The sequence below is a fragment of the Tubulanus polymorphus genome, chromosome 2 (genome assembly GCF_964204645.1).
Source record: "Tubulanus polymorphus chromosome 2, tnTubPoly1.2, whole genome shotgun sequence".
NCBI classification, from domain to species: domain Eukaryota; kingdom Metazoa; phylum Nemertea; class Palaeonemertea; order Tubulaniformes; family Tubulanidae; genus Tubulanus; species Tubulanus polymorphus.
Window position 1 is genome coordinate 25,332,650 of NC_134026.1, and position 22,598 is coordinate 25,355,247.

Below are 22,598 nucleotides of genomic sequence, written 5' to 3' on the forward strand. Positions count from 1 at the left end.
CTATTCAACATTTGTATTTCAGGGACCACAATGAAGCTGAACCTTAACAAATCTGCAAAGTAAAAACACTAAATGTAGCATTCTGCAAATCAAACACAGAGATGGTGAGTTTTATATTCATTTATTGCAGTAACCTGTGGTGATTTATCAGTTATAAACTTAATTTATTATTTTTTGTCCAGTTTCAATTGATTTTTCTTCTAATCAAGTTTTTTACGTGTGATTCTCTTGAAAGCTTTGTAAGAAGTGCGGCCGCTGCACCCCCAGTCAAATCTACTGCGGAAATATACTACTACTATTACAATGATTTAAACAGGTAAGAAGAAAAGTATTTCTCAGCATACAGTCAACCCCCGATATGCCGCCCACATCGGTGCAGAACAATTTTGGCGGTATGGCAGTATATGGGGGGTGTTCTACTGTGTATTTGTATTGAGATGTACATCGAGAAAACCTGGCGGTAGGCGGGGGTGCTGGAATATGGGAGGGCAGTATATTGGGGGTTGACTGTTGCAGACACATGCATGATAACTAATAAATTTTCTCTTTACAGAATAAGATCTGACCCGCACCAGCCAGAATTTGCAGTTTAAAAGAGCTGTTTTTTAGGGAGCAAAATGAAGCTGAACCTTCGTAATGCAAACAGTAAACATTTCGCTCTACAAATCAAATACAAGTCAGAAGTGGTGAGTTTTCTATTGGTTTATTGCAGTAATTTGTGGTGATTTATCAGTTATAAACTTCATTTATTATTTTTCATCCAGTTTCAATAGATTTATCTTCTCAAATCAAGTCCGGAAAATGGTGGGTTTTTGATTGGTCAATGTCAGCAGAACCCTCAGAAATCTGCATACACTCAACACATTATGATAAACAACTCAAAAACCTGGTGGGTTTTCAGTCAATCGAACACAAACAAGTTGCAGTCTCTATGTATTTCATTAGCCATTTTCTGGCATAATCTTTCTCTTTCCAATATGCGATGCACCCATCTCAAATTGTGTTGGAAAAAAGATATTCACATTCAAATAATGAATAAGCGTATTGTTGCTGAAGCTGCTATTATTCTTTAAGAGAAACTGAGTAATTTTCTTAATTTTTTCAGGAAATTATCAGTGCTCTTAACTTTATGTCAAAATGGCTCTTGGAAGTGAAATCCTGCTAGAAATGAAAATGGTCAGCAAGGTCAAAAGGCACTAACTAATCCAACTAATCTAATTCAGGAAAATGGTGAGTTTTTCGTCACTCCACTGTGCTCTGATTTGATGATAACTCAACAATTGATCATTCTATACAGTTTTTTTTATGTGTGATTTTATAGAAAGGCTTGTTAGAAGTGCGGCTGCTGCATCCCCGATCAAATCTACTGGAAGATATACACTATTACTACAATAATCAAAACAAGTAAGAAAAATTGTAATTTTGAGATGATGTTTCCTCATTTCACTGATCAATTTTCTCTTACAGAATAAAGTCCACCAGCACCAGAATTTACAGCTCATAACACCTGGTTCAAAGTTCACCTCGAACATAATGCTAGATTCTCCTCACATGCAGCCTAATAATTCTGCAAACAGATGAGATGAAAGCAGTGAGTTTCAAGTTGAAATGGCTATTATATCATAACTTTCAATGAGTATTATCACCATTTGTGAATTTTTATTTTAGGAGCCAAAATAAGCGGAACCCTCAACAGAATCTACGACCAGTAAACATTGAGAATTTACTTAACATTATGGTGGACATCGCTCCTCAAAACAAGTACTGGTAAATATCTTTGCAGATTCCAGGTTGCTCCTGTTCGACTAGATATATGAAGTCATTTCCTGATAAAAAGCTTTTCTTTTGTGACCACAGTTCCACCAAGTGGAACTACATTAAAAAAGAATGAAGAAGCTCATTGCTATTATTAGTAATTTTCTCTACACAATTCAACAGTTCAATTATTTATATATTGATTTTTTCAGGAAATTATCAGCGCTCTTAAACTTCATGACATTATGGTTCTTGGACATGAAATTCTGCTTGAAAATGAAAATGGTCTGCGTGGTCAAAATGGTACTGGACTAATCCGATACAAGTTTGGAAATGGTGAGTTTTTCATCACTCCACTATGCTTCAATTTGATACATGTAATTACTTTTGTCCTAGTTATGTGTTACCGCTACTGTTTACAGTATTTTTATATGTGATTCTTTAGAATATTTAGTAAGAAGTGCGGCTGCTGCACTGGAAATACTGTGGACAATATGCTACGATGATAAAAAAGTCAGAAAAAATGTAATTTTCAGGATAGCAGGTAAGATGTCTTTGTATTTCGCGAAACAATTTTTAATCAATGAAGTTTCCTCTATTTTAGGACGAAGTGGGGACCAATGTGCCATTTGACAGGGACAGGGCACCAGCCATCTACCATATCTACCTGAAGATTGATATGCTGCCATTTATTTCAGAGATCTGCTATTTTAAATTTTTAAGCCAAATGAATATTATTATACATTGTAATGTGCCGGTCGGTATAGGCAGCTTACTGTTGTTCTGTTTGTGATGGTTTCATAGACCCATAAAAACAATGGAGTGGTCCCCTGATTTGTCTCACAAAGCTGTAACATCCTTGTTGCCTTAATGCCTGAACACTGACTCAGGCGTGTAGCTCTAGAATAAATGATTTAAACCGCTATATGCAAATTCAAAAGATTAAACACATATTTAACACATATCAAAATAAACAAAGTAAATGAAGAAATATCTAGAACAACCTATGCACAAAATAACAAAACCTCAACCTAAGCACTAAACGCCTTCACTATACTTTCTCAATTAACATAAGTTCTTTCCTATCCCCACGTTTTAGTTATTTCTTCACATTTGACAATGGTCTCTGGAATGACTCGTATCAATTCTTTTGAAAGAAACATGTCTTAATTCTTTTAAATTTGTATATATTGGGTTTTTATTCTTATTTTAAAACGATGGGCTTCCTGAGATGGGTCAAGGGCTTGAGGTATTTTACACACTCCATTAGTTGGTAATTATTTGTACCCAAGGACCAAGTTTCTGGTCTGGGTATGTATGTATAAACTTGTATAATATTGTAAATCAATGACTTATTTTGTATGACGTGTTAAGTCCCACAATCCATGAAACCAAAAATTGCGACAGGTTTTCTTTTATCATGGGACTTTATTTTGTATGAACTGTTTGTATGGTTTATTTGAAATAAATATTTATTTTCTGTGTTGTTCTAGTTGCGATTAAAGACGACAGCAGTTTCATAGACTCTGCGTCGTCACACATGATAAACCTACACCCACTGGCTCAGTTTCTGATAAACTTAATTATCTCTATGAAACTGAGACGAGGGTACAGTTTCACAAACCAACAATTGCGCTTGAACATACATATGTAGTTCTTAAATCGGAGTTGATCCTTATGGGAAACTGGACCCTGCAGGGTATTAAATACTCCACTCGACTCGATGTATGAAACTGCAGCGTCTGAACTATGATTGAAACCCTCGCATCATAAACCAAATCCTACTTGGGGGCCGGTTTTATAGACTGTGTACTAAGATAACGGAAATTTAACCCCATAGATTACTAAACCTTAGGGTCAAATTTCAGTTTTATAGTTCAAGCTCATCGCTGATATTAGCTAGCCTCAGGGTTGGTATCCTTGTGCCTAGCATTGACTAAGTCAATGTGGCAAAATAGGGTTCCAGTTTCACAAGAATACAATTACATGTTCATGTACTTCCTTAATCCATTTTAAGATAAACCGGGTTTCGTGGAGACCTTTTTGTGAGTTGACCCTGGATGAAATTCAATTGATCTTAAATAAATTTGGGAATTGATTATTTTTTGTGATATACTGCAACCTCTACAGCACACGAAAATGAGCTTGTCCAAATTGTCCATTGTATCTGGACCCTTGCCTGGCTACTACAATTAAGTTTGAAACGAAGTGTTTAAAACTTTTTGTGATGCTGGGCTTACACCTGGGTTTTAATGATTCTTACTCTGGCATGTGAATATTTGCATTGATTCTTGCCCTGGTATGCGAGGGTTTCAATAATAAGTCAATACATGTGCGGTCGATTAATTATTGGGTAGCGTTCAAATATGTTTGACTATTACCTAGGAGCCAAATTTTTGAGTTGGGTCATCAAGACACGGCAGGCCTGCAAAATATGAGGCGAATTGGATGAATACTTTTCAACTACGAACCCCTAATATATACCACCGTCCCAATTGGCCGAGCGCTGCCTCGCCGCACGAACGTAAATGACAATTTTATTTTTTCCTTCAATTCTTATTTCTGTGTAGAAGATTATTGTTGACAGTTTCTTTTTAGTTTTGATACCGGTAAATGTAACCGTGTTTGATCCCCTATGTACGGCAAAATGTTGTTGGAGCCGGGGAAATGGAATTTTCTGTCAAGGTGCTGTGCAATGCATCGTTCAACAGTCACAATGGCCATCCCCGAATTATTTGGAGTTTCAAAATAGATCTTAGCTGTCGAAAGTGATGCGGCGTCGGTGGTTGAATTCTGCTGATTGTTCCGACCCGACCGTCGTGTGTTTTGAGCGGCGCTCTATTATAATAACGCAGCGTTTGACATGTACTGATCCCAGGGTATCCGGCGGTAATTCGAAATCTGTAGTCATTAAACCATGGACGCTTTGCTTGAGATGAATAGGTTGATCTAATCGAAAAGGTTTGTAAAATATCATCTAGATTTTGAAGGGCAGAATTACCCACCAATGTCAAGATGACACATCCACATGTCACTATTTGTGCACCTGGCAAAAAAAGACAGACACTTAAGCAGGATGATATGGACAACAGGAAACTCAAGCAATTCGCAGTCTATCAATGGCAAAAAACTTATCAGATTTATAAAAATGCATTAGTGGATCCCGCTACCTCCAGATTCAGAGGATAACCTTTGAAATTCCTACAACGCGGGCAAAAAGCAATTCGACGAGGATGGGATTCGAACCCACGCGGGCAGAGCCCAATGGATTAGCAGTCCATCGCCTTAACCACTCGGCCACCTCGTCAGCTGCCTTAATCGTGGGTTAAACTACCATATAAAATCAACAATAGATGCTTAGCTATTATTTTTGTCAATTGATTATTAAACAATCTGAATATGTATGAATTGATATAAGCATAGTGTTATAAATCGTGTATTCTTCGCTAGAATGAAGATAATTATTTTGTTTCTTTCAAACGAAATCGAACGTTCGAGGCTACGATTGAGACGTGACCCCTCCATGAGAACACATGTTCGATGTTATTCTCCAAAAAATAAATAGTGTCTCATGAACGAACTAGGTATTTCAGACAAATCATCGTTGATAACGTTGAAGTCAATCCCCCCATATTAACGGGTTAGTCGTATATCCTTATCATCTTTTCACAAACTCGTAGTGTAAGCTTTTAATTGAAATAAAACGAATTGATTTGATTTTTTATTTTTGGAGGATGATTTCAGGATTACACAGATATTCCTAATCTTTCAGTTCCATGCCCTGTGGTCGGTGAAGTGAAACATTGCAGCCATGGACAGAAATATATCTCATGTTATAACTGGAGTGTCATTTAACACGTATTGTGCAGAAGATATCAAAAGACTAAGTGTCAAAGAAATAACGAACCCTAATACATTCGATTCTCTTGGACAGTCGAATTACAATGGACTTCATGATTCCGCTTTAGGTAGAATAATCTTTGTATATTTTTATCATTTTTAATCCATTTATGATATTTTCATTAAGTTTTCATTGTTACATAGTGGACCTGTTATATTAAGAAAATCATTTTTACTTTAAGGGCCATTGGAATTTGATGATGTTTGCTCAACATGCGGCCTCAATTCTATGTACTGTCCAGGGCATATGGGTCATATTACATTGCCATTACCCATATACAACCCTATATTTTTCCAAAAGGTTTATCAGGTATAATATTGATTGATTAACTTTTCGACATAAACAACAAAAACAGTTTGAATTGAATGATTAATTAAGCTTGAATAATCAGATATCCTTTTGTTTATTGTAGATTATGAAAGGAACATGTTTCTATTGTCATCGGCTGTTGGTTCGTAATGCTCAAACATATATGTACAAGGCCAAATTAAAAATCCTAGAATTTGGCTGCATCAGTCGCCTACAAGATGTTGATGATGAGTTTAACACATTGGTCAATGAATTAGGTTCTACAAAATCGAAGGATGATGTATTTTCCGATAAGATGGATAGTTGCGTATCGAAGATCATAAAAGGTAGAAAATGAAGAATCTGATTAATAGCTACCCTAGTTTTAGGAAATTAAGGTTTGGAAGTGATTTTTTTTTTGATTTTTGGAATTTCAGAGGAATCTGAAAAATGTAAAAGTCATGCGGTCAATGTGAGAAACGTTTTGTCCAAGAAGCAGGAAATAACATCCGCATTTATCGATTATCATCTGACACGTTGCTCTGGAAAATGTCATTTCTGTCAACTGCCTGTACGTGGTCTTCGTTCTGAGAACAACTGCAAGATCTATTTCTCGAAGAAACTTTCACGAGCCCATGCTCTTAAGATAATGGAGAAAAAGAAAAAGTGAGTTTGCGTAATATATTCCGAAGTAAGCTTCGATTTCAAAAGCATGTTGGTTAATGGTATCATAAGCAGTGCGACAAATTCTTTCTTTTAACAGGCAGCAGAAGTCGAATGATCTCGATGAAGAATTGATAATGATCCATGAAGAGAAAGATGAGCAACAGGATAGTTTACCTTCTGAGGCGGAGTTCGAAGCTATATCGGATCATACTTATATAACACCGACGGAGGCACGCGATCATTTACGTGAAGTTTGGAAAAACGACGGCGAAATGCTGAAACTTCTATATGGTTCGCTGAATAATAAATCTGAAAACACAGATTGCCCTATAGATATATTCTTCGTGGAAGTATTGCCTGTTCCACCGAATCGTTTCAGACCAGTAAGTACAAGTTTTGTCGAAATCAGCTTTGATTACTGCAGCAAATTAATCATCTCTAATATTGCGCATACTTTTATGTGTTTATTTAGGTCACGATAATGGGTGATAAGAAATTTGAAAGTGGACAAACAGCAAACTATGCAAAGGTGATAGAATCTGCTGTGGTAGCAAAAACTATTTTGATGGAACTGAAAAGACAGAGTGCTGCTGGAAAAGAAGTTGAACAAGTTATTGATGAGGCTACGAATAGAGTAAGTATTGTTCATGATTTGATGAATATGTTTACTGGGGCCTATTCGATTATGTGATGTGATGAACTTAACTCTTCACTTCTGATTGATTAATGGTCACATGAACGTTTTGGAGAATGGAAAGGTGGTGTGATTGCAGAGACCACATAAAGAACAGAATATGCATTGGATTGCATAGAATCGAGTAGGCCTTGTCATTTATCATTCTCGAATATTGCAGGTACTGATTGGTGTAGCTGGTAATAGTATTACAGAAAAGTTACAGACCGCATGGGTCAATCTTCAGAATTATGTGAATTTGGTGATGGATAGTGATTTGGATCGCCTAACAGCCGGCAAAGACAAATTACCCGGTATTAAACAGGTTAGTATCATCTCTATTTCATACCTCTATACCTATGTACCCACCGAACAAATATGTATGGGTTAACATAATCTGAAACCCAGGGCCCCTTCGACTCCTTGATTCCTTAAAAACTCCTTCTAAACAGAAAATGCTTTTGAAGGTGTTTTAAACTCCTTTAATTTGAGATAAAATTCCTGTAAAGCTCATTCAGTTTTGAGAAATAAGCAATAAGAAATGTTTCTAATTGTACAGAAAACTACGCCAGGATTTTATACCCAATTAAGCGGTTCCCGAGTTTGGCTAGTGTGAATAAAAGATATTTGCTTACAAAACCACTAGATTACTGGTTTACAGAGATAATCAGTACCGATATAGGAGGAGTCTACAGTAATTGGGATATGAAAGTGTTGCGGACACTTCCTCAAAATCTAAAATTTTCTTCTCGAAAAATACTTATATCCAGGATTGACCAATCTGTAGGGACCCTGTAAGCCATTGAATCCCTTTTTTGATTCAGGTTCTCGAGAAAAAAGAGGGTCTCTTTCGTAAGAATATGATGGGTAAACGTGTGGATTATGCAGCACGTTCTGTTATCTCACCGGACCCAAATATTCACATCGATGAGATTGGTATTCCTGAGGTTTTTGCCAAAAAGTTGACGTATCCAACACTAGTTACTCCTTGGAATGTGCAAGATCTGCGTCAAGCCGTGATAAATGGACCCTCAGTTCATCCTGGGTAAGCAATCGCTATCAGAATTACCACATTCTATTCATCTACAGTTTTAACTCTATTTTTGAGTCAATCATTTTTAGGGCATCGTTTGTTGAAAATGAATATGGAAAGAAGATCCATCTGAACAATACAACTCAGATCCAAAGAGAAGCAATTGCCAATCAACTACTCAAACCAGACTCGTCAAATAGGAAAATGGTTTTTGGACAGAAAAAGGTAGGATACATTGACTGCACAATTCATGATTCCTCTTAGTGACATTTGTTGTATATTTGTAGGTCTTTAGACACCTGCGTAATGGCGATATTCTTTTACTGAATCGTCAACCAACTCTCCACCGGCCGAGTATGCAAGCACATAAAGCACGCGTTCTGCCTGGAGAGAAGACTTTACGACTACACTACGCATGCTGTAAAGCTTACAACGCTGATTTTGATGGTGACGAAATGAACGCACATTTTCCTCAAAATGAAATCGCTCGTGCCGAAGCCTATGAGATTGGTATGGATGATTGTTAGATAATAACAAATGAGATTCTATTTGTATTTTGCATTCGAAAAAATGATACTACGACTTCATATTGTTACTTCCAGCTGCTGTGCCTCATCAGTTTTTGGTACCGAAAGATGGAACACCTCTGGCCGGCTTAATTCAGGATCATGTTGTTTCTGGTTCTTTGTTGTCCTTGCGAGGTCGTCACTTCAATAGAGCTGACTATCAACAACTTGTATACAGCGGTTTGAGTCATAGATGTGAAACAATCAAATTATTACCGCCGTGTATACAAAAACCAGTGAGACTTTGGTCAGGGAAACAGGTAAACCTCTCCCGATTTACTGAGATAAGATGATGTATAGGGCTTAGTTTAAAAGAGTAGTTTTAATGTTTGCACAAGGCTTAACTTAATTGACATTGATTTGAGTAAACCTTGGGGCAAAAGTTAAAACTAGCCCAGATATTCATTCACTTGGGCTTTACTGCAAGCAATTTTGTTGTTTAGGTTATATCTACGTTGATTATTAATCTGATCCCAGCCAATAAACCACCCATTACACTTCATGGTACATCAAAAGTTTCTGGGAAGGTAAGAATAACCGGATTCATTTTATTTCAAGTTCGAATTTTAATGACTGAGTCAATGGACAACTGGCTGTTGCAAGTTGATTCTTCATAATTCAAAATAGGCCTGCTGTTGCTAGATTCAATGATTTTCATTTCAGAATTGGCATGATGGTAAAGGTGCTTGCTGGCGTGCTGGAGGAACGCCATTAAAAGGTGATGATATGCTTGAAAGTCAGGTGATCATTCGTGATGGCGAACTGTTGTGTGGTTTACTGGACAAGGCTCACTATGGTCCCACCCCCTATGGACTAGTCCATTGTTGTTATGAGGTAAATTTTTGAGCGGAAGAATATCAGGCATCAGGATTTTTTTTAAATGGATGCTTCGGTAGTATAATTCAGTTTCACTTATATTTTGTAGATTTACGGACCCGAAATGGCTGGATCTTTGCTTACTTGTTTTGCCAGATTATTTACAATATTCCTGCAACTGCATGGATTTACCCTAGGGGTTGAGGACATTCTAGTCAGGAAAAATGTATGTGAAATGGTGAATGTAAATAACTCCTCAATTATATTTGGCAGGGATGGCTATTTTGTTTTATATATTGTTTCTGCTTACCATAGGCCGATGAAGTGAGGACAGACAATATGGTCAGCGCAGCGCAGTGTGGGCCAAAAGTTGCAGCGAAGGCATTAGGTGTCGAATATGTCATGGATTTAGATGCCATTCGAGATAAATACAATGCTGCTCATTTCGCTAATGATGACTTAGAGATGAAGGAACTGGATCTATGTATGAAGACATCAACCGATGAATACCAAAACCAAATTACAAAGTGAGTTGTAAATCTGTTAAACGTTAGATAGCTCTCGGCATATAACACCGGTAAATTGTATTACGTTTCTTTTCAGAGCTTGTATGCCTGCTGGTCTTATCAAACAGTTTCCTTATAATAACTTACAATTGATGGTGCAATCCGGTGCAAAAGGATCATCTGTAGGTTTATGTACTATCTATCTATGAAGGCTTTCCTTCACTTTCAATGATGATTGTAAGCAAACGGTTGATGAATCTGTGCTGAATATGAGACTTTTTCCTGTAGGTGAATTGCATGCAGATATCTTGTCTGTTGGGACAGATTGAATTGGAGGGTCGCCGTCCTCCTATAATGATCAGTGGGCGTTCGCTGCCTGCATTCTTACCGTACGATACATCTCCACGAGCTGGTGGCTTCATTGATGGTCGATTCTTGACCGGTATTCGTCCACAAGAGTATTTCTTCCATTGTATGGCAGGACGAGAGGTGTGTATGCTTATTAAACTCTTCGTTGAATTTGTAAATATATGTCTTTACCGTACATGAATGTGGTCCATATTATGTTTTCTACTATTTCAGGGTCTTGTTGATACAGCCGTGAAGACAAGTCGTAGTGGTTACTTGCAGAGGTGTATTGTAAAGCATTTAGAAGGTCTGAAAGTGAACTATGATCTTACTGTACGAGAAAGTGATGGTAGTGTTGTTCAGGTATAGATAGACTACATGCCAAAAAACAGTGTTATTCGTCTTTAAAACTAGAAAAACATTGTACTAATCAAATATTTATCTCATAGTTTGCTTATGGTGAAGATAGTTTGGATATTCCTGCAGTGAAGTTCTCCTCCAGAAAGCAATTTCCCTTCCTGATGGAAAATTATGGTAGCATTGTCGATCCAGTGATTCAAGAAAAGATCAGCAATCGGATGAATTGCACGTCTGCGCAAAAATATGAGAGCAAAGTAAGTACTCATAGGCTGAAGGTCCCATGTTGGATGGAACTATACGTGTTGTTATCAGTAATGAAACTATTTTAGCTGAAGAAGTGGAAACGGAAAAATACAGGACAAAAGAATCGATTAACCAGTAGTCCATTCCTACTTTATGAAAGTACATGTAATATGGATAAAGCAGCCGTGGACAAACAAAAAGATTTGCTGGTTAAAAGCTGGCGAAATTGTTCAGGGAAAGAAAAAGAAAAGTAGGCACCCATTATAATTTCTTCATTCATATCTCATGCATTTTGGTCGAACTCATTTTTAAGGTAAAAACGCTAAATCTTAACATGTTTTCTGATATTTTGCTTTGCCAGGTTTTTGAAACAGGCCAGTAAATGCCCAGATCCAGTTGTATGCCGGTGTAGTCCTAATCGTTATTTCGGATCCATTAGTGAAAGAATGTCTGAAATTATTGACCGGTACTTAGAAAAAAATGCCAGCCAAGTATGTATTTTCACAAAAAGGATGTTCATAATAATATGAAGGAAAGAATTGTAGATCTATTGGATGTTCGTGGTGTTCTAATTGAGAAAATACATATTTCTAGTTTTCAGATGATGACGTCGAGTGCCCAAAAGGAAAATTATCAGAGAAACAGTTCAGAAACATGATGTATGTACAAAATCAAAAAGCTCTTGCTCAGCCTGGTCACCCAGTTGGTCTTCTCGCAGCGCAGGTATTGATTGATAATTCAGCAATTTGCATAATTTGTTGATACTAACGTAAAGGTTGTTTTATTTATGTCATCATGTGTGTATTCTAGTCAATTGGAGAGCCATCTACGCAAATGACATTGAATACTTTCCATTTTGCTGGTCGTGGTGAGATGAATGTCACGCTGGGTATTCCGCGTCTGCGTGAGATTCTCATGATCGCCAGTAACAATCTAAAAACTCCAGCTATGGACATACCTCTCATTCCATCGGACAATGCAGAGACAAACGCTAAATATCTTCAACGAAAGTTCACACGAATCCAGTTATCAGAGGTAAGGCTGGTCTTCAGTTATAGTGGAGTCTTAAATCTAAAAGTATACTGGGTTAAGATATTTTTCTTATGTTTAACATAGGTTCTCGAGTCAGTGGATGTCTGTGAATTCTTAACTGTGAAGAAAAATGAGTAAGTACAAAATTTCCTACTTCTATAAGCACTGTCACATAAATCCAAATTATAAGTTCTTATTTTTTGCTTAATAATTTTGCAGATCTAGAGGCAGAAACTATCGCATAAAGTTCAACTTCCTACCCTATGACCTCTACTCAGATAAGTTTGATCTAACTCCGGACAAGATATTAGATTTCATGGAGAAGCAATTCATAGTCAAAATATCTCATGGGCTGAAGAAGAAAATGTCAGAGAATGCGAAGATCAAGTCAGTAACCTTGTGATTTTGATAGAAATCCTTTGAAACCATTTATGGATTAAAAGAAATTGATTTTACACGCACCATTTCCAGGTCAACTACAACTGCGTATATAGTAGATAATAAGAACAAAGGCGAGGAAAATCAGAATGTAGCTCAGTCAGATGAGGAGGCATTTTCAGATGATGATCTGAATGATGGTGACGCTACAGCTGCAAAACAACGTGAACGAGTCAGTGATGAGTTAGAATACATTGGAGAAGACGCTGAAAAACAAGATGTTGGAATAAGCGATAATGACCCATCAGGTACTTCTTAGGCATCGAAGTATCATCTTTTTCATTCATTTCAATTTTTTCAAAATATTCATGCTGTTTCCGATAATGATAATAACAGATGAAGAGTTACCAGATGTCGAGGGAAATGAATATGAAGCTGAAATTGAGAGTAATGACGGTGAAATTCATGCCCATGTTGGAAAGAAAACTCCATCCAAAGGTGCAGCACGATCTAAAAAGAAAATGGATTCAGCAAGGATTCATGTAAGTGATTTACTGAATCAATAATGTGTAAATTCTCCAGCAATTGTTTAAAGGTCTATCCGTAGACAGTATTTAGTTCCCAGAATATGTAAACTTTGAAGATGCTTTTATTGTATCCCCTTGAGCCTAGCATCTCAAGAAAAAATTGAGTTGATCAGAAACAAGTTGGCCATCTTGTGAAATTAAATGAAACAAAAAAGGTCATTTTATGTCTGGATTCTCAGGCTTCAAGCTTCTTAATGGTTTGTCATATTGCGCAAAAGATCTTATACAAATGAGACAGGTTTTTGGAGCAGTTGATTGTTACGCTGTGAGCAGAGCATCCAGCAGTTCCATTAGTTTTGGTTCATATCTTGAGAATAATTTTTGCTGAAAATATCAGCAGTTTTTACGTATTGTTACCCCTTGTTCTGTCAAAGGATACATCTCCTCACATGGAATTTGGATTACTCAGTTTATTTTTCATACCATCAGGGTGACTGTTAAATTATTCCAATATCGAACTACGTCGTATTTTGTATTTCTAGCATGTGTTACATATTAGCAACCTGATAACAGATTACAAATATGATCATCATAAAGGAGAATGGTGTGAGATATCGTATAAAGTAAGTCTCCGCTGATATTACCTACGCCAATGAAAGAATTGGATCGTATCAATAAAATTTGCTCGTTTTGATTGATATTATAGCTTCCGATGGAAAATAGTAAAATTGATGCGACGACCTATCTGGAAAATGAAGCTAAAAAGACCGTAGTCTATGAAACTCAGGATATTAAACAATGTTTCCTCAGTAAAAGTACGAAACCCGGAGAAGAGGGACTTATTCGTCTGAAAACTGACGGTGTCAACATTCAAGTGAGTTCATTGCCAGTCTATGCGATAGACGTAAAAGCCGTGTTCGTTTTATCGAGGCTGAGTCGACTCAATCAACTCGGTCTGTCGCTCTTAAGAAGTCAGATAGCTCAGTCATTAGCCACGATCACACAAGCATTTAAGAGCCTAATGTCTGGTGATCACTGTGCCAGATTTGGCCCAGGCCAACTGTTAACTCTGGTATTAGATTGGTTCATTGCCTGTTTTAAAGATTTTAGCTTGGGTCAAATTATTCTGTGTGAATGCTTATTGGTTCACCTTGCTTGCCACTGCATCGTTTCATATAGCATTTAAGTAATGAGTGAGTGATTTGCGTGTTAACATGCTGTCTGATAATTTACAAGTAGAATTTGACTTGGGCCAGTTTGACCCGGGCCAATTCATGTGTCAATTCTGTGTGATCGTGGCTATTGTAATCTCTGTGGCTCTTATCAACTTATATGGCATCATCCACAGATGAGAAAACTGTTAGTAGACGAATCCATTAGACTGTTCCAGGTTGGGAGCAGCGATAATGATTTTGACATTTTCCCTTAGATTGCCATGGCGGACTGAACAGTTGACTCAGTCAGTCAAACGAACACAGCTAATGTGTTTTGAATCCCGGCCTCATTGCATTGCTGTTTGTAGAAAATGCTAATACGATCTCCTGTTTTATAGGAAATGTACAAATACAGCGACATTCTTCAGATTGATAAACTGTACAGTAATCACATTCATGAAATTGCTAGAACCTATGGTATAGAAGCAGCCGGACAAGTAATTGTTAAGGTAAAATCAGTTAGTTCTATATGAAATTGAATCCGGAAGAAGCAACTTTTCACCCCTGCTTCTTGAAGATGATGCCATTGACGGGCATTTCAATAAACAAAATTTGTAGTTGGATGCCTTTTCAAACTGTCATTACCTGTACCATCATATAAGATATCATTTCAAAACAGCTCTAAGTCTCGAACAGTTCTTAGTTGACGTTTTTAGGGAAACTGTGTCTATTACCACAGAAGTAGATTTTGATTAGAGCCAGTATGTTAGAAGTCTTAAAGATAATTAGTCTGGGCAATGATTGCGCATGTATGGGTTTGCTGATGTAACTATACTGTTAGAAAGTTTGAAAGTATTATCTGAGAGCATCAATCATTCAAATATCGTCAGTCTGATCGCCAGGCGGTTTCGCTACAACTGTTTAGACATCATTTATTCAAGTCCCAGAGTGGAGTCATGGCTTTAAATATTCCTTTGGTCGTCTCCGATAGATTCCTTTACTTGTCTGCTGTTTAATAAACATCTTGCTGTTTTCGTTGCATCTCATTAGTAACTCCCGTGAGGAGATAGAACAACATTTTCATCTAAAGGTCATAACACAATATGAATAGATAAATAATAATGCATGTTTAGTTCTGCTTCGCTGCTGGAATGGACGACCTTCTTGCATCGGTATAAAAACGAGTTGTCCATCGCAATTTACTTAGCTGAAATTGGTTTTGCTAAATCAAGATTGACCGGTCGCCCTCGTATATTACATTACCGATGACCAGCGGATCTTCATTTGAGGCCATTCACTGAATAAATATGTTGCTTACAGCTGGAGGATATGCTCAACATCAACCAATGATTGTTTGGCCACTGTCTGAAAGAATTCTTTTAAAAGTTGCTTTGTTTTTCAAAATTTTTTCTTGATTTCACTCATCATTAGTCAGTATTGTACGACCTTTAAGACATTATCGCCTTAAACGGGCATATTCTGCATCAGGCCACTCGAGTCATTAGGCATTCTAACCACTGAGGAGGTGCTATTTGCTAATCCTCAAGATCTGCGCACTGACAACTCCATCTGACCAGCGCGCGGTGTACGGACAGAATCGGTAAGCACGCTCTTTTGTGAACAAGGGAATTGTATTACATGTGATTTCTCCTGTGTCTAAATGCATTAATCTTGATGAGACTTTGGCATTCACACCAGGCACGGCTCGAAATCCAATCAGGCCATCTTTATCTGCCCCTTTTGTGTATAATTAGTACCGGCAGGAAATGGGGTGTCCATGAGCCGGTCCTATTTACAAAATCTGATCAGATCCTCACCAATGGCTCAACAATTGGATCCTATCAGTTGTTGTTGGCCTGCGAATTATTGCAGTATTACTTTGCTGATTGTATTTACATAACATTTCATCACCTATCAGAATGATGGGCAAATCAAAGTTTTTCTTCGGCAAACTTTTCGCGGTCAGCTTCGACCTGCTCTTTCATTTCATTGGACTTTCCTCGTATTCTGCCGACGATGTCTTGTTTTAAGGACAAGTGCATCAGTTTCTTTTCTTCAGGTCATTATACCGCCAGATCTAGCATCTACATGAAACTCATGTTTTTGGTGAGACATAAAGAGGTCATTCATCACACCTTCGCCGGTACCAATCTGCATGTATTTCCTATGAATCGGTAATCAAGCTTTGTGAATTCGTGCAGCAATGACCCATTATGAAAGAAATAATAGCAATTTAACTGGCAGTCTTTAGATCGTAAACTGTTTTGCTCGGGGTCCGTCGGGCGGGTGTACCCCGGTCTTGGTTTCACGAACAGTATATTTGCTAATGAGTTTCCGATTATCTGAATTGCTCTTGTGACTCGGGGAAACCGGCGCGAGGTGTCTTAAGACACATAAATGCTGGCGATTTATTGTCGTAGCTTATTTTCTGTAATTTCCATCGTGTAATTGGATATGTCAGTTCAGCGTTGGAGTGGACGTCATTCTGGGAGGAGACCTTCGCAGGAATTTCGACACGTTTGGCAGGAGATGACTGTTTTCGCTCTTTTTACATGCATATAAACAAGTGTGTTGATGTGTTAGTTTTCATTAAGGGAATGTCAGTTGGTGAGAGGCCATGAATACTAATATGACAGCTGGCGAATGATCTTGATTAAGCATCCGCTATTAAATATGAAACAATGCTTTTCGATTTGAACCCTGCACGCAGCATTCATCGATGCGCCACCCTGATTTGCAAATTTCATTACCTTCAGCGTCTACCGACTCCTCTCTAAATTTCACTTCGCTTTTCTCGTAGACATGGCGGTTTGTCGGAATTGACTTTGTCCGCAGTCGACAGTTTACTGTCAGAGTTTCTACGGACTGTGGATTAATGAAGAAAAGTTTCTTTCGATCGAAACATGTTCTACGCATCCATGCGCCTAATCAACTTGACACCCATCAGGTTTAGTTTATATGCCCGGTGTCAAAACGAAAAAAAATTCAATACACAACGAATGCAAATCGTATCGTCAGAATATTGTATCAATTCATCATATTCATGCAGTTAAACTGATTTATTCTGACTTCGCAATAAGTCTGTTATTCATACATAGATACGTTTTTCATCGCGAGCACTCCGTTTTGAATTAATGCTGAAAAGTTTTTGTTGCATAAAACTTCATGTCTAGTTTTGCTGTTGAACTTTTTAGCAATCCCATCATTTGCGAACCATCACATTGTACAGAAACATAGAAAACGGTTATATGGTGTGGGCTGTTGGTGTTATTTTGACCAGTTTTATTATAGAAAATAGGAAATCAGTAATGAAGCTTTTGTTGTAATTAGCGCCAGATGAAGCGCTGGAAAGTTGTTCCTAATCAGAATTCAAATGTGATTCCGATGAATTATGTATTGAGTATGGAGCAAATTTAGAACAGCTCTGAGGTTCAGCCAGTATATTGCATGAATGTCACACTGGGACGTCGTGTATCAGGAAATGTGTCTGGAGCATTAAGATTATCAGCCAGTCATCTCTTTATGCGCTTACTGACGGAGGGAGCGAGGTCCAGCCATAATTTAATGGCAACGCCATGAAAATAATCATATAGTCAGAATTAGATAGAAATATTATTCTAAAACTTCTAAGCCTCTTCGACCCCAGCTAAACTCACCTCATCATAATCAATGCATTTGTGTATGCATTAAAGCAAGGGATAGATGAGGACGCAGTGCTTGCTCCCATCGATTTAAATGATTTGCTCACAGTTTTAGAGAACTGTTTACATCCACCCAGCTGTCAATCCTGACATTATTTTCGATGTGTCATAATAGAATCAAGTTTGATAATTCCTTTGCTGGATGACTCGCGATTTCGAGCTGACATTTTAGTTGATACGGAACCCATGGGTAATCACAGCAAAATCAAGCATACTTTGTGTATATATATATATATATATATATATATATATATATATATATATATATATATATATTCTCAATGATCCGATTCTTCCACCCCCTGTGTATTTGCCCAATCTATATCTGATAAAAATCTGATATGCCCACGGGTGCGCATAGAATCTAGCTGGCTGATAAAATGTCATACACATTCATTTCATTATTTCAGTCTACATATTTTTCATGTTAGTTCATCTGCTTGAGTTCATCTTCCTCGCCGATGACAGTTTCATCGACCTTCTATTTCGTTTCGTCAGTCTATTTGATAGCTGAACACGACGGGGCTAAGGATGTTCTTCATGCTTGATAGGCCTGAAATTCCTCACTTGGTTTTGACGTCTGGTCAAAAACTTATTTGGCAGTATATTGAAATCCTGTGATCTGTGTTAAATTAAATTATTTTCACAGGGTCGGTTTATGTTGTGCTAGATTTCATTCTTTATCAAGAATTTCATTCAACTCCAGACAACATTTCAGAGAATTTTCAAGGAAATATCTCTTTACGCTGACAAACTATTCATTAACGCGCTGGAAGTAAATGGAGCTTTTAATTAGTGACTAATAATGACCACCAGAATTGAATGTCCCGTCCGAGTTGCCCATTCATATAGCTGATTTTACGTCTTGAGAATGAAGGTTTTGAACTGTGGTAATTATTCGGAAATAGCTATTTACATTGACCGATGAGAATAGCGCCTAATCAACACATGTTCATCAATTAATGAAGAGCGGTAATTTCATTTACTGTTTGCCTATATTGCAATGTTATATCGGACAAGTAGAATTTCGGTGCTTTGCGCATTAGCTGGTCTCAGGGTTGCGTTAATTGCGAACATCAATTAAGCATTTTAATGAGTAACTGCACAGAAGTTTCTATTGTTGTTAGCGGCTGCTGGTGGCTATATGCCGGGGTAATTCGCTTGTCAGTTGATTGCATGCCAAAAATTGAATCCCCTGCAATTAGTGCGGTTTTCATCAGTGCTCGTCCGGCCACTAGAAATCTCCTCGAGTCAATGTATTCCGTGGTGGCGAACAATTGCAATCTTTAACGATTAACAAGCGTCTATTGGGGCCCCTTCCATTGACTATGAGACATGATTACAATTTTGCATGATCATATAAGTCTCTCGGGTCACATTTACTGTTCAGCACTGCTCTGACATGTATAACAATGCCTATCCCTGTCTCTAGCTAACCAACGAATTCTAAATTTCAGTTTATGCTGCATTTTTCCTCGAAATAATCAGTGTTATTATTCTACGAATGAGCCTTATGAACACGAGGGTGACTTATTTCAAATGGCGCCGGCTTCGAAAATCAGCATAATCAATTTATATGTCCACGTACAAACTGATCAACTGTAATCTGGCAATTAGTATGCGTATGTACATCTCGGCATAAATCAACAGTTTAATAAGATATAAGCTACAAAATGCAGTTTCCGCTATCGCAAACAATATATCTCGTCGATTAATCGAATCGGCCGATATTTCTTAGACGAAATCGATCGCGACGTCTTACAGTTTATTTTATGCTCTCCAGAAGTCGGCGAGAAGAGCCGGTTGGGAAATTTGGACTCGGATTCGCGCGATACGGTAGATTAGGCGTTAACCATAAAAACGGCTTTCGGTTTCGTTTCAAGTACGTATTGAAATTTCAATCGATAGAACGATCGACGTCGTCAATATTCCGCTCATTGTTTCGTCGTTCGACTAATGGCCGTTTCTCGTGGACTCGCCGAGTAACGGCATTAATAGATAGTGCCTTATTACGTCGTGTTTTACGCCGTTTCGTACGCGCTACACGTCGCCTCATTCATATTTACGAGAGCGTTTGCGTCAGCTTTTCCGTCGGCGATAAAAAAACTTTCGCGCGCACGCCGCCATCGCATTGGAAAAAGTTGCGCGAAAAACGTCGACGCAGATCGTCGAAATGATTTCTCCGGCGTCAATTTTCGTGTACCGCCGGGTGCACGACGCGGAAAGAATTTTAATCGGGCGAGCGCTCGCGAAATTTAGAAAAGAATTATTACCTAACGTCGCTGATGTGAACCAGATTAAAGTCAAATGTCGCGACGAACCGTCCTGGTATATTTACCGCTTCGTACCGTCGACTATCCGACAGCTAGAATCGAGTACCGGTTATTTGTATAATGAAATTATGTTAAAATGTCTGGCCTTGAATTAGTCTCGATTATCGGCACTTTTCTAATCAACAGCGCTGTATACCGGTAGAACGGAATGTAATACATATATATCATCAAGTTCTCATCGGGTCTTGGCTCGTTTTTCGCCTGGGATTACTAGGTTTCAAAAACATTTCTTATTAACGCACCGGCATAATTTCATTATTCATATATTACTGTCCGGTCGCATGAATTTCACGCGTCGGCAAAATGCTGTTGAAGCGCCGTGTAATGTCTATACCCGTGTGGTGGTGCAGTTGGTTAAAGATTTCACCCTGTAAGCCAGGCGGCGTTAATTGCGCGTTGGAATTAAGTTAACACTTCCTTGTCAGGCGTCTTTACCTGATTAGGTCCCCCTCGCTGTACGTCGCTGTCAGAATAATTTATTTTCATCGAAAATATGAACACGTGGTAGATGCTTCGGGGATATCAAAATGTTCATGTCCTTATCGCGATCGAAGGAAAAAGTATTCGTGTGGTCTTTGACTTCTTGGTATGCATTTAACTGGTGGAAATTTCCCGCAAATTAAGAATGAACGAATTACGATCCAGAAGAGGTATTTTTTAAATTGGCCATTCATTCATCACTCAGTGAAGCGCTGCTTACCATTTTCCCACCGGTGTCATTGTCTCAGAGATTTCTGGTAAATGTTACCCAGTTGAGGCTAGGTAATTGTTCCCTGTACGAATCTAACGCAGCACTGATTCTTCACTTGAACTATTTCCCTCAGACAGACGTTTGAACGTGTTTTGTTTTGGTAAATAACACATCCATCCACATTATGGTCGGTCAGCGGATGAATTTCTAATGAATGACTGATGGTGAAAAACTTCTAGCCAGTAACTAGTTCAGACTTTCTTACCTAGTTTTAGGACTTGCAATAATTAACTGGAAAACAATTCTTAACCCTTTCGGTGTGTCTACACTGCAGTGCGGTGTATAAATTGGTGTTTGACATTGCTAGTACACCGCATGGTGATGTATTGATGTTAATAGTTGCTATCTGTATATTGAAAGATGGCAGCCCGTCAAATATAGCGATATATTAGTAACTAACGTTACACCGCACCATGGTATAGATGCACTAAAGCATTATGCCCGTTATTCAACAGACTGGGGTCGAATTTTTAGAAATCTTCAAAATGAATGATCTCCAGCACTTTCGGGTATTAGTCCGCACTGAAAGGGTTAACCCATTAGAGTCAAATCTTAACTCATAAGTGAGTTCTGTATAGCTCGGGGATTCAAAAAGTCTCAGTTTAAACTGTATCTTATACTAATCTACTGAATTTCTGTCTATACTTGTAGGAAGTAAGGGATGTATTTGCAGCATATGGTATTGAAGTCGACTACCGTCATCTGTCTCTGATCGCCGATTACATGACATTTTCCGGAGTATATTTGCCATTCAATCGTACGGGAATCAATTCAAACTCGTCGCCATTCCAGAAAATGAGTTTTGAAACTACGATGAACTTCTTAAAAACCGCGACCATGGCAGGTAAATGAGAATGGATCGAATTTCATATTCGGTTCTTGAAACTTATACCAAATTCTCACTAGCCAACGCATCTACTTTGCTAATGTTTTGAATAAATACATGTGTTTTACATACTTGATTCTGTCTGGTTTTTCAGGCTCAGCGGACACATTAGAATCACCGTCATCTCGTATAGTTGTTGGATTACCGGTTGGTGTCGGTACAGGCTGCTTCAAAATACATGAACCAACTATTTCAACATCTCCTGAACAGTAAATGCCACCTATGTTTGAAAATGACCAGTCCATTTATGCCAATTTTCCAATCCATGTATGCAAGAGTTTTTGATAAATATGTATATGTTAAAACTCTTATTACTGATAGGTCATGGATTTTCATTCAAATGTACTATTTCTATGTTGTAATGAAGGGTAATATGTACAAAATGCTGGTTAAGAATAAAAGAATTTTTATATACATATATCATAGCTATATTGTCATTTACATTGGGGAACATAAGTGCACTCAAACTCACTTAAGTTGTCACATTACTAAGTTATCCCTGTTTTTGTGTCCCCATTTGTTTTTTCAATTCAATTTACTAAGTTTACAACTGTTAGTTGTCGTTTGTCATGGTCTACTCAAGAATTTGACTCCACTACATTTGTTGAGGATCGTAGCTGTGTTAAGAGGTTTGGATCTTCCAGTTAGAGGCATATCATTGGTTTTCCCTGGCAAGGAGCT

At 37.9% G+C, this 22,598-nt stretch overlaps 1 protein-coding gene and 1 non-coding gene across 2 annotated transcripts; one reads left to right on the forward strand and one right to left on the reverse strand.

The window, feature by feature from the left end:
* Window positions 1-4,980: 4,980 nt before the first annotated feature.
* Window positions 4,981-5,062, reverse strand: Trnas-gcu (transfer RNA serine (anticodon GCU)). The gene has a single exon. It is a non-coding gene; the product is annotated as a tRNA-Ser (tRNA).
* Window positions 5,063-5,266: 204 nt separating this feature from the next.
* LOC141898829 (DNA-directed RNA polymerase I subunit RPA1-like) lies at window positions 5,267-22,300 on the forward strand. Its single transcript, XM_074784947.1, has 33 exons — window positions 5,267-5,395; window positions 5,528-5,723; window positions 5,838-5,965; window positions 6,069-6,291; window positions 6,382-6,610; window positions 6,708-6,993; window positions 7,083-7,244; window positions 7,465-7,608; window positions 8,108-8,328; window positions 8,406-8,541; window positions 8,604-8,826; window positions 8,919-9,142; window positions 9,326-9,409; window positions 9,546-9,716; window positions 9,808-9,924; window positions 10,014-10,225; window positions 10,302-10,386; window positions 10,493-10,693; window positions 10,787-10,915; window positions 11,002-11,166; window positions 11,242-11,405; window positions 11,517-11,646; window positions 11,750-11,878; window positions 11,966-12,190; window positions 12,272-12,321; window positions 12,407-12,574; window positions 12,659-12,873; window positions 12,962-13,107; window positions 13,635-13,715; window positions 13,799-13,966; window positions 14,645-14,755; window positions 21,683-21,875; window positions 22,012-22,300. Exons 2-33 carry the CDS (start codon window positions 5,567-5,569, stop codon window positions 22,128-22,130), a joined length of 5,196 nt encoding a protein of 1,731 aa, XP_074641048.1. The 5' UTR covers window positions 5,267-5,395; window positions 5,528-5,566; the 3' UTR covers window positions 22,131-22,300.
* The last annotated feature ends 298 nt before the right edge of the window (window positions 22,301-22,598 follow it).